Here is a 12,836-nt window from a genome sequence, read left to right as displayed (position 1 = left end):
AGCCATGGGAGACTCCAGGACAGCCGCTGCACACAAGTTTGCATCTGATGCTTTAGATAGAGAAGACCTTCAACTGAGAGAAGGAATATCGAATAGGTATCAGTTAAGACTATAGCCAAACTCTGTGCCTGGCGATGAAGCCAGAAATAGAACCGCAAGTCCAAGGTCCATGATATGGAGACAGACATGGCTAGGGAGGGAGGGAGGGAGGCAGGCAGGCAGCATGGACAACTGAACAGGAGTGTGCCACTCACCAAAACACAAGAAAGCAGTGGAAAGGCAGAATCGGGGGCTGGAGAGCACAGGTGAGGGTTCTGAAGAGGTGACACAGGGACACCTGATAGCTCACCAGATATGTAGAAGCATCGAATGTGTTGTCTGGACACAGGCGTGGTACAGGAATCTGCAATCCACCCAGCACTGAAGCAGCTAGATACAAAGTCTGAAGTGATGCAGGGTTGCATACATAGCGAGTTGCGGGCCCCACAGGTTACGTCCTAGCAACACCGTGAGCAGATATGGGGATGGCATATGGACTTGGGATTCTCAAGAGATGGGGAAGGGTAAAGCTACAGGGGCGAAGGAAGAGCTCGCCCACAAACTTCTGGAGAGCAGAGTCCCAAAGATCAATACCTCACGGGAGTGGGGAGAGAAGGTGGGAAGGGAAAAGAAGACTGGGATCAAGGCCTGGAACCCAGCAGGTGCCCAGGGAAGCGGGACAATCACTCAAATGCTAAGTACTCGTAAGATGCCCAGGCTGGACTGCACAGGAGAGGAGGAGCTGGCTCAGATGCCCTGCTGCGGGAAGCACTGAAGCTTAGTGATGGAATAACTTAATTTCCCGTTAAACGGGGTTCTGCCAATGTATGGACGCATTTCTGATGTGCTGTGTGCACCTGTATGCTAGTGTACATAGAAGTTTCTCTTTTCTCCCCCACCCCTCCTCCTCCTGCCCCCTCCTCCTACTCCTAGTATCTGCTGACTTAGCCTCTCTCCTATGTTAGACCCAGCTAGACTGCTAACGTTTTGAGACTTAGACCCAGTATTTAGGACAATACTTTGAATACACTGTCACTCATGTTTGTTGAATGAAAAGCCAAAAGTAAGTAGGATAATCCGTCAACAAAAGAAGTAGGTGCTAGAGAATTCACATTAGTAAATACTGGACGTGGTTTGAGCTCCAGCCTCAACAGTGGTAGGAATAAGGGTTGCCTCTGTGTCTGTCTGTCTGTCTGTGCCCTGGGGCAAGCTCCTCACGTAAGCAATAGGCTTTCTAGAAGAGTCTCTAAAGACAGCACTCTCCCAGATGATAAATAGATCTGGCAAATATTTAGTATGCTCGATTTCTCCAAAATTCTGACCTGAGAACAATGTATAGAAAACAATCTAAACACTTACAAATAGATGACTGGTTTCTGTTGCTGTTTTTTGTGTTTGTCTGGTTTGGTTGTTTGGTTGATTAGTTTTGGGTTTTCTGGTTTTGTTATTTTATTATTTATTGATTGACTGGGTGTTGTCGTTGTTGTTGAGACACGGTTTTTCTATATAGCCCTGGTGGTCCTGGAACTTGCTCTGTAGACCAGGCTGGCCTCAAACTCAGAGAAATCCTCCTGCCTCTGCTGGAGTTTAAAGACCTGAGTGCTACCATGGGGGTGGAGGTGGGGGAGGGCTGGTATTTTTTTTTAAAGACAGGATCTCACATAGCCTTGAATTTGCTATGTCACAAAGGATGACCCCAACTCCCAACCCTTCTTTCCCATCTCTAATGCTGGGGTGAGCAACTTTACTGCTCAACCCCCTACTAATGTTTACTGCAACCAGGAGCTCCCCCCCCCCCCCCCCCCCCCCGCACATCACAACAAAGCCATGGAGACAGCCAGCCGGCCTGCCCCATAGGGACAGCAAGTGTACGAGAAACTACATAAGGTCTTTTACAGAAGATAACTTTAGCCCGAAGAGAATGTAAGAGGAAAAAGATCCGTTCTCGCCACTGTGTTAGCTGGCACATAGCTTCTTCTAGAATCTAACCTTTTCTATTAAAACAAAAACCAAGGGGAAACACTGAGTAGCCCCTCTAAATTGTACTCACAAACTCGTCTTCTGTAACTTCTGGCGGCTCTGGAAGGAGACAAAACGTTACCTTTTCGCACTCAGATCTTCCTTTTAGACTAACTGAAGTCATCTGAGACAGCCCCTGGCACTACTGTATCTACATCTATCCCGGGGGAGCTCAGTAAAATGTTCATTATCCGCACATGGATTACATTTTAAGGTAGGATTCCAGGTGAAGGTGGGGAGGAAAGACCTTTGGACTTTGGCTTGGGACCCACTGTCACCGCAGAGCTAACCTAAGGCCCCCATTTGCAAAAGGAGAGCTTAGCGAGGTTAGTGCACAAGGTAATAGCGACTGCCCTGGGGGGTCGTATAAAAGGCAGGGAGCGCCGGGCTGGGGACGGGAGCTGGGGCTGGAGGCTTGGGGCTGGGGTCGAGCGTGGTCCGGGTGCCCGAGCACTGCGGCAGGGCGCTGGGGCCCACCTACCCGCCGAGAGCCGCTTCTCCGGCATCCTGTCGGGGGGGACCCAGCTGCCCAGCCCCGCTGTCTAGGGAGCGACTGCCGCCCCGCGGCACGCGGCCTGGGGCTGCCCGCTGTTGCCATAGAGCTGGACAAAGCAGAGGCGCCTGGCCCAGGGGTGGCGGCTGGGGAGCGGCCGTTACTGTGGAGATCGCACGGCTCCTGGTGGGGAAGGGCTGTTGCGGGGGCGGGGGGAGCCGATCCTTCCACAACGAAGGACCGCAGAGCCAGGCCTCATTTTCTTTAGGTCAGATGCCTGTAGCAAAAGGTTTTTCATGAACGCTGACCACTAGGAATTATCCGAACTGGGGACCACAGATTACAGTTACCCTAAAATGCGTGTTCAGGAAAGGAGTTAGGAAAACAGAGCCCTGCGAGATGGCACACACCTGTAATCCTAACAGTTAACAAAAGAAGGCAGGAGAAGAGAGTTACAGCTTGTTCTCAGTTACTAAGAGTTTAAGGCCAGCCTGAGCTGCAGTAAAGCAAAACCATAAATAAATAAATAAATAAATAAATAAATAAATAAATAAATAAATAAATAAATAAATAGAAAAGATGAAAATTTAAACATAATTATTCTAAATACTAAAAATATGTCCCAAAAATAATTTATGTCCCCCCAAAAATTTGTGTTTTAGTTGAAATAGGTTCTCAAGTAGCCCAGGCTGGCCTTCAACTTCTGATCCTCCTGCCTCCACCTTCCTAGTACAGGTTTTGCAGGTCTTTGCCCCAACCCTGGCCAGAAGATGAAGCTCAAAGTCCCTGTTTGGGAATGGGTATGACTTGGGTGTGGAGTGATAGGGTAGGGTATAGCTCCTGTTAGACATTTGCATTGGAAGTACTGCTCCAAATTTTTTTATAAAACTTATCCCATTCTGTAGTTCTGAATTTCCTCAGTGGTACCAAATAGACCCCAAAGCTAACTGCTTGCCCCATTCTCAGCAGTACTTCCAATGCAAATGTCTAACAGGAGCTATACCCCACCCCATCACTCCACACCCAAGTCATACCCATTCCCAAACAGGGACTTTGAGCTTCATCTTCTGGCCAGGGTTGGGGCAAAGACCTGCAAAACCTGTACTAGGAAGGTGGAGGCAGGGGGATCAGAAGTCGAAGGCCAGCCTGGGCTACTTGAGAACCTATCTCAACTAAACCACACATTTGGGGGGGTGCATAAATTATTTTTGGGACATAAATCTTATGACCGTTAAATGATACATCTTCCGAGTAACTCAAAGTTTCCCCCCTAGAACTTTCCCTCCAAACCCCACATTCAGGTAAACACTGGCTTCAGCCAGTTCTACCTTAACATATTTCTGCATTTGGGCTCTGCTCTCATTTTCCCAAGAGCACCCACACACAGCCTTAGTGCTGGCTCCCATCTGGTCTGCTGTAAAAGATTCCTAACTTGTCAGTCTTCCAGGCTTAGCTCCCAGCTAGGAGTTCTCTTTAAATCCATTATCCATGCTGAAAGCAAAACCAGCTATCTAAATGCAAATCTGACCTACTTAAAACCCGCCAGTGGCTCCACATTTGACTCCTCACAATGTGGGGCAGGTATTTGTGTGCCCTTAAGACAATGGGTGCCTATATTTCAAGGAAGCAGACACCTGTTCCCTAGTTGTGTTTATTGCTATTGCAGTATGACACAGGAAAAAGACCTAAGTAAAGTGTTGCCCTTGCCAGACAAAATCCAAAAGCCAAATGAAGCCAAGGGAGAGCAGTGGGAGGGGACAGAGGTGAAGGGAGATGGTCCTCGTGGGCTGCAGCTTCAGCTGCTCACTTTGGCCGCTGCCGTGCAGAGGATGTAGACAGCTCAGCTCCAAGCAGGTACTAGCTGATCTGATGGTGGTCAGGCAGCAAGGCTTCCAGGTCTCACATCTATATTTAGGAGGAGAGCTGAGGGGCGGGAGCAGTGGCTGGGTAGTCACGAGAGGGGTCAAGTCCAGAACCTGCATGGTAGCTGAGAACTCCAACTCCAGTGGTCCCACCACCTCTTCCTGCATGGATGTAGTATACATGATTAGGCACGTACACATAAATAAATGATAAAGAATAGAGCCTAGCGAATCTGACAAGTTGGGTGTGGGAAAGAAACAGGTATTTGGGGATGACTCTTAAAGATTCTTGTCTGAACGCACAGAAGGGTATTGTCATCAGCAGAGATGGGAAGGCTGTTCAGGGCCACTGTCAAGGAAGTCCCTAAATCAAGATTTCCAGTTTGCAGTTGACACAGGACTTCAGAATGTGGGATACGAACTTGAGAGTCGGTATACAATTTGTTTTTCTGCCACAATAGCCGTTTCTTTACCAGAAACACTTCCTCACGTGTGCATGTTCCCAGGGACTCCTACCACTGGCTTCTCCTCTTGTTCTTGCAAATCCATACCTTAAAGCCATGGTACTATTCCAGTCACTGAGATAGAAATGCACCTTCTGGGAAGTAAGCTGCCAGGCAGTGGAGGCTGCATCACATGTCAACCTTTTTCTCTGCATCACACCCACAACCATGAGCTGACCGTCTAGTGGCTGCCGGTTGAACTTCTGCAACTCCTCATTTCAGTTACCTGCCTGTGTTCTGCCCACGCGTGCTCGTTCCGGCCAGACAGGTTGTTAACTTCATCAGTTTACCATGGTTTAGCATAGTTTTGCCCCCTCTTACCAGGAGCCCTGAATGGGAACTTAAATAGAACAGCATTGTTCTTCTGGGTTTGTAGTTTAGAAAACATATATAGAGAAGTTTTTGTTTTGTTTTGTTTTGTTTTACACAGACAGCTATTGATACATTTTTCACATTCCAAAGCCTTCGCCCTTAGATGGTGTGCTGACTAGTTTCTTGTCAACTTGACACAAGCTGAAATCATTAGGAAGGAGACAGCCTCAATTGAGAAAATGCCTTCAGATCACCAGGCTGCAGGCAAGGCTGCAGGGTATTTTCCTAATTAGTGATTGATGTGAAAGGGCCTAGTCCTTTGTGAGTAGGGCCACCCCTGGGCTGTTTGGTGGTCCTGGGTTTTATAAGAAAACAGGCTGAGCAAGCCAGTAAGCAGCAAGCTCCAAGGCCTCTGCATCAGCTCCCCATTCCAGGTCCCTGCCCTGTTTGAGGTCCTGACCTGACTTCCTTCGATGATAAACAGTGATGTTGAAGTGTAAGCCAAATAAACCCTTCCCTCCCCAACTTGCTTTGGCCGTGGTATCTCATTGGAGCAATAGTGACTCCAACTAGGACAGATGGCTCTATTGTATGGCTCTTTTCCAAAACAACCTCCCAAAGTAAAAACAACACTGGGATCACAAAGACAGTAACTTGAACCCAAAGGCCTAGACTATAAACTTCAAAAATTTGGAGTTTTTTTGTAACCTTAATGATATATAAGTCATATGCCATCCATCCGGTCCCCTCATTTCAATTGTAGAATGCACAACCAGCACAAAGTTGGATATTCCCAATATCTCCAAGAAACGGCACAATGTTTAAAGTATGTCTCCATCTCTGTAACTCCCTAGCCTACCTTCTGTCTCTCTGCTCCTCCTGTTTAGACATGTCATTTAGATAGGATCACATCGCTTGTGGACTTTTGTGTCTGGCTTCCTTCAGTTAATGTTTTCGAGTCTCAGGTACATTGTACTTTTTATTAGTGAGTAGTAGTCTGTTAAATGGTTACAGATTTTCCATCTATTTATTAATAACTGGACACTGGGGTTCCAGGTGTGACCACTACGGGAGGACAATGCCATGAATGTCCGTGTACGGTTGCTGTGTCCAGATGTTTCTGTTTCTCCTGAGAGAAACAGAACTGGCGGCTCCACGAGCAACTCTGAAATGTTCCAAGGAATAATGGATCGTCTCCCAAATTGTCCATACTACTTTGTTACTAGGACAACAGTTCTCACTTGAATATTTTAGAGGTATCGTCTGACATTTTTATTATAGTGGTCCTCTTGGATGTAAAGAGCTACCTCTCCGTGGTCTTAGGTGTATCTCCTCGGTGACTAGGCTCTCTTGACTTTTAGAGAGAGCCTACCTCCCCTCATGCCCCAATTCTAACTCAGAACTATTCACAGACAAATGGGCTCCCTAAACCAACCCCAAGGTTTGCACACTGCAGGCTAGTTAACCCACGCCCATGTTCCTGAGCAACAGCCTCTGCTGAAGAGACCAAGATGGAGTCTTTTCTCTGCTTATTCCTATAGTGTTCCTCTCTCTCACCTGCCTTGAAGTTCCTGAAACCCACAGGCAGTGAGGGTACAGACCACAGCTCTGAGCATGCTCTGTTCTGGTTTTGATTGTCTTATTGCCACATCATGGAACTACACTCGTGAATTAGAATGAGCAGCTAATCCACTGGGGTGTTTTCTGAGATACCATGCAGCCCCTCTGAGGGGGCTAACGCCGCATGGTGCCAATGCATGGTGCCATCGCCACCCCTGCTGAGGATCTCCATGCTCCTCTGGACCAACATTATCTCTTTTTTTTCCTGTCATTAAATATATACCTTATCTACATTGGAAAACAATTACCCACACCTGTATGACATTTAGTAGAAAAACAATGTTTTTGTTTTTGTTTTTTCATACTTCCTAAATTAACAGTTCATAATTTTTGGAAGAACATAATTAGTTTAATATATTCATTAGGTAATTTCTTAGCTTATCCGAGTTAACTACCATCTGGGCCTGCTGGTTTAGATTTGCTCTAATTGTTCATAGATTCCACGCCATTGCTTCGTTTCTGGTGTGCACTTGTGAGATAATTCCATTTCGTTTTTAACCCTTTCCTAGTCAAAGTTTGAAAATGCTAATTTATGGATGTTGTGATTTTCACAGGTAAAGAATACCTTCTTCTGGGGCTGCAGAGATGGCTCAGCAGTTCACAGGACTTGCAGCTCTTTCAGGGGACCTGGGTTCGATTCCCAGCGCACACATGGCAGCTCACAACCATCGTTACTCTAGTCCTAGGGGATCCAGTGAATTCTTCTGGCTTCCGTGGGCACAGGCACTCACATGGTACACAGACACACATGTAGGCAAACACACACATGAATATTTTTAAAGGAAAACACTCCCTTGTTTTTCTCTCTTCTCCCTGCCCCTCCTGTGTTTCTTCTTCCCAAAGTCATTTTCCTTTTTGAAAATGAATTTAAGCTCTTAGTGATAACTTTTTATGTAGCATGTTTTGCCTGCATATGTGTCTGAGCACAACATGTGTGCCTTGGTACCCACAGAAGTCAGAGAGCGCATCAGAACCCCTGGAACTAGAGTGACAGACTGTTGTGAGCCACCATATAGATGCTGGGAATTGAACCGCTGTCCTCTGTGAGAGCAGCCAGTGCTCTTAACCCCTGAACCATCTCTCTGGTACTTTTAAGAGATTATTTTGAACTAAGTTGGCATCCCTGCTACCTCTAACAGATAAACTATGATGTAGTAAATGCTCAATAAATATGTACTAAACAACCCATTTTAAGATTATAAATATTTGCATACATGCATGTATGTCTGTGCACCATATGCATGTCTGATACCCACAGAGGCGAGAAGCAGGCATGAGATTCCCTGGAACTAGAGTTTCAGCCACTACATGGGTGCTAGGAAGCAAGCCTGGATCCCACTCAAGGAAAGCAAGTGCTTTTAAATCCCGAGCTGTCGCTTCAGCTCCTCAAACAATCCTACTTAATGAAGAAATGGATGTTATATTATTTGAAGTCATGAAAGAATATTGTTTGTCAAAAATCTCCAAATTTAATGCCTTAAGTACATGTCAGTAGTTGAGGGCAGGAAGGAAGCCCAATAGCTTGAATTTCTTACTTACTAGAAGCAAAACCAACAGAAAATGGCGTTCTAATAAGATAGAGAGCAACACACACAGAGGTCCCTGATGCAGGATGGGGCTGTCACTCCAGTTCCAGATGATCTGATGCCCACTTCTGGCTTCTGTGGGCACTGCACACATGTGACACTAAGACGCACATGCAGCAGGCACCAAGCTAAGACCAGTGTCTAATAGCAAACAGCCAGCATTTAACTCCAGCTCTAGACCTACCAGTGAAGGCAGAGTCTACCTCTCGGCTCATCTAGACATTTCTTTTCTGGAAAAAAAAATACTGCTAATAGCACCTCTCTCGTAGAGTTGGTTGTTCCTAACACACATGTGTACAGACGTTTAGTTCACTGCCTAACCAAATTAAAATGAGCTACCAACCGAGCATGTTGGCACATGCTTTTAACCCCAGCAACTGAAAGGCAGAGAGGCAATTGGACCTCTGTGAATTTCAGGCCAGTCTGGTATACATGGCCAGCACGGGCTGCGTGGTAAGACCCTGTCAAAAACAAAACAGAAAACAAAACAAAAACCCAACAATATGTGGGAAGGAGGAATGGGATAGGGGGTCTTCAGAGGGGAAACAAGGAAAGGGGATAACATTTGAAATGTAAATAAAATCTCTAATCAAAAATAAATTTTAAAAAAGATATGTAACAAGTTTCATTGTTTACATTGGTGTCCCTGTCTCTGGCTCCCACAATCCCTCAGTCATCATTTGCCTGTCTCTGTAAGATTACAGGAACATACCTGGAGAAGTGGGGAGGAAGGGAGCAGGGAAGAGACACAGCCCTGTCCCAGAATATTTATCTTCTCAGGAAATAATTAAAGAGTACTTATCCTTGATCACAGTGAGAATCTCAGAAAGGAGACAGCACCTTACACTTCCCTGACAGTCAGGGGGAAGACCAAGGGAGCCATGTTAGAGTCCTTTGACACAAGGGTGACCCCTTCTCCCTAACCTCACCAAAGAGGAGTTATCTTGGAAAGAAAGGGTCTGCCAAACATGGGACTTCCCTTCCATTGGGAAGAGAATAGAAAAGCTCGGGTACATCCAGGGAGCACAGCACAAAGAAGCTCCAGCTGCCCCACGGAGGCAGCCAGCCTGGGGCAGGAGGTGGCTAATCAGCGGGACCCCTTGGAGGAGTCAAAGCTGCTTAAGTGAAGCAAGAAGGGAGCAGGTGACCGAAGTGAGAGAGCATCCCAGGCAGAGGCAAAAAAGGATTGGAAAAGCGAACAAGGTGAAGTCAGAGCAGCAAAGATGTGCTGGCCCCGTTCTAACTCACTTGAAAATAAATGCAACTAAAAAATAACCGCAGTCAGTCTCCTGTGCAACCTCAAAGGAAAAGGAGATTTGGAGAAAGTCCTCATGTCCATTGACAACCCCTGTAGCCATTCAACTAAGCCTCTGTGCACAGCCTATTATGCAGGAGGCATTTTACTGACAGTTTCAAAGGTTAAAGATGGCAGTAAACATGGTAGTAAGACCACAAAAGAGGATAAATACACAACTCCAAGGAGGTAGAATTTTCATCTTGTCAGACATACCAGAAAGTGACACATGAAAAGAGAAGACGAACGCCAGGGTTAACAGTCTGTACAGCAAGAGAGGAAGGGAGTGGGAGAGAACACATGGCGGTTGGAAGAACGAGATGCCATCGTGTTTGGAATAAAGTGTGCAGAATGATCACTGGAGAGACGGTTTAGAGTCTGCTCCTGAAGCGGAGGCAGTGTGGTGTGGAGCCACGGTGAAGAGCAGACAGCCTGGAATTAGGTGTTTGGAGTGGACCTGTTGGGAATATTCGCAGTAATGTAGGCAGGATGTGACTAAAACCCTAACCCTGTCCCTGTCCCTGCAGGATGTGACTGATAGCCTAATCCTGTCCCTGCTTCTAGCAAGGCAGGAACTACCCGAGGGAAACCATTGTTGGCATGACACCATTATCGTTGCTCACACTTATCTGTCTCCACAGTCTGTGGTGAGGGAGCCAGGAGCACAGGGCTGGTGGGCAAGTTAATAGCAGGGAGCACAGACGAGGGTCCACCAGCAAAGGGCTCTGCAAAAGACTTGCAAGCCAACCAAATATTTTAATTACCAACTCAAAGTAATAACTTTTCCCCAAATTTATTCGACATATACTTATTTTTTTTAAAAATTAAGTAGAGAAACACTTCCTCTATTTGAAAATGTCATAGTATATGTCAAATTCATAAAAAGCTACATTTACTTGTAGAAGGCCTTTAACACCATAAATCAGTCTTTGGTGCCCCCTAGTGGAATTTCTTAGTATTCGATTAAAAATTAACTATTTAAAATGTTTAATTTGATATTCTTTGTGAATTTCACATAGTGCCCCCCAACCCACTCACCTCTCTGTCCCTTGTGGAAGCTGTAGGGTGTCACAGTTTTGAGTGTTCATTGCACTGAGTAATTTGAGGCCTCTGGCTTCTGCTACCCTCTCTATACTGGATCTTCACAGGGACACCTGTTGCTGTCCTATCCTGGAGATCCGCACAGCAGGCTTTCTCACACATCCAGCACACCATAACAGGGTAGGTGTCCGGTGGGCCAACTCAGAGCCCTGGGCCTGTGCCTGGGTTGTAGCTGAGTTGGTCAGCCTATCAGCTCTCCTGTGCCCACACCACCAGGGCGAGCTCTCCTGCCTGCCACAGGTGACCAGAAGAATCTTGATCTTTCCCCTCCATGGCAGACAAGGGGTGAGGCCAGCTCTCTCTTGCTCATGCCCTTAGGGCTGCCCAGGGGTGAAGCCCTGCTCTCCCACCACCTGGGGCAGTTCTACTGTGCTGTCCAGGCCAAGTGTGGGCCTGCTCTCCTGAGTGGGCAGTCAGTGAGGGGCAGGGCCAGCTCTCCTGCTCTTATGACCTTGGGGGCCAACTCTCCTATGTGCTTAAGGTGGGGGGCATCTCTCCCTTGCCTATGCCACCCCTCCGCAATAACTTATTATTATTATTATTATTATTATTATTATTATTATTATTATTTTATTTACACTAGTGCTCTGCCCCCATGTATGTCTGTGTGAGCGGGTCAGATCTTCTGTAACTGGAATTACAGACAGGTATAAACTGCTGTGGGTGCTGGGATTTGAACCTGGGTCCTTTGGAAGAGCAGCCAGTGCTTTTTGACTACTAAACCATCGCTCCATCCCTGATCTGATCTTTTAAAATGCTCTTTAGCCAGAAGTAACCTAAAGAAATGACATAAACAGGAATGTAATTTATTAAGTGCCCAAATCCTCAGTATAATCGTTGTATCATGAATTTATAACTGTGACTTATGCTATGGTTAAGCCAAGGGAATGGGACTTGGCTTTGGGGGTTGGAAAGATGGCTCAGAGGTTAAAAGCAAGTACAGCTCTTGCATAGGCTTTGCACAGGTCCGATGACCCACATGGGGCAGCTCACACCTGTAACTCTAGGTCCGGATCTGATACCTTCCTCTGGCACCTACACTTCTGTACATACCCACACCCAGACACGCTTAAGGCCACAGGGAGTGGGCAGTTCCAGAGAGGAAATGAGTCCGGGATGAGCATCAGGACGGAAGCCAATGCACTAAAATGCACCCGAGAGCCTCTGGCGGATGCAGGGAAAGACCGAGGGAAACAGTACAAAATTGGTCCTGGTGCACAAGATGCCTCAGGAAATTAAAAAGACACCAAGATGGGTGTGGTGGCCTATAATCCCAGCACTCAGGAGGCTGAGGCAGGAAGATTACTTCAAATTCAAGGCCAGTTTAGCTATATAGTGACTTCCTCGTCAGCCTGAACTTCAAAGTAAGAGTTCGTCGAAAGAAAAAGAAGAAAGAAAAGGAAAAAAAAAAAAAAAGAGAAACACTCAATTTAGAAAATATGTAAAATTTAAATTTAATTATTAGTTTTAATTTTAACCATTTTCTTAAAATAATGTGTTCAGAGCTACATTGAAATATGTGTGTATAGTATAAACACACATATATACAGCAATCACCTACATACACAAAATACAAGTCTGTTGTCAGTTTCACTCTTATGGGTCTGGAGAGATGGCTCAGTGGTTAAGAGCACTAGCTGTTCTTCTGAAAAACCCGGGTTCAATTCCCAGCAACCACATTACAGTTCACAACTGTCTCTAACTCCAGCTCCAAAGAATCTAATACCCACACATATATGCAGACAAAACACCAATGTGCACAAGATAAATAAATCATCATTCAAAAGTTTCCTTCTTGATGTAGGCTTGATGTAGTGGTGCAGGACTCCGACCCCAGCTCAGGAGGCAGGTGGACTTCTGGACGCCTTTAATCCCAGCACTCGGGAGGCAGAGGCAGGCGGATTTCTGAGTTCGGGGCCAGCCTGGTCTACAAAGTGAGTTCCAGGACAGCCAGGGCTACACAGAGAAAACCTGTCTTGAAAAACCAAAAAAAAAAAGAAGAAGAAG

General features: G+C 46.2%; 1 protein-coding gene across 6 annotated transcripts in view; it reads right to left on the bottom strand.

Annotated features, from left to right (window-relative positions):
* Rgs22 (regulator of G protein signaling 22) overlaps positions 1 to 2,646 on the bottom strand; it is a 132,817-nt gene extending 130,171 nt beyond the window's left edge. For 5 of the 6 annotated variants that reach the window (XM_021183706.3, XM_021183704.2, XM_021183708.2 and 2 more), the window contains exons 1-2: positions 2,540 to 2,646; positions 2,090 to 2,118 (exon numbers count right to left, since the gene is read on the bottom strand). In XM_021183706.3, the coding sequence (XP_021039365.1) occupies positions 2,090 to 2,118; positions 2,540 to 2,564 (54 nt within the window). In that variant the 5' untranslated portion in view covers positions 2,565 to 2,646. The remainder of the gene's footprint in view (positions 1 to 2,089; positions 2,119 to 2,539) is intronic. The other variant, XM_085831961.1, reaches the window with a different exon arrangement.
* Positions 2,647 to 12,836: the final 10,190 nt, after the last annotated feature.

Source organism: Mus caroli, unplaced genomic scaffold (genome assembly GCF_978045245.1).
Source record: "Mus caroli unplaced genomic scaffold, Mus_caroli_1 scaffold_16, whole genome shotgun sequence".
In the NCBI taxonomy this organism is placed as follows: Eukaryota; Metazoa; Chordata; class Mammalia; order Rodentia; family Muridae; genus Mus; species Mus caroli.
Note: the sequence above shows the minus strand (reverse complement) of the source record. Positions and strands in the feature narration are given on the sequence as shown.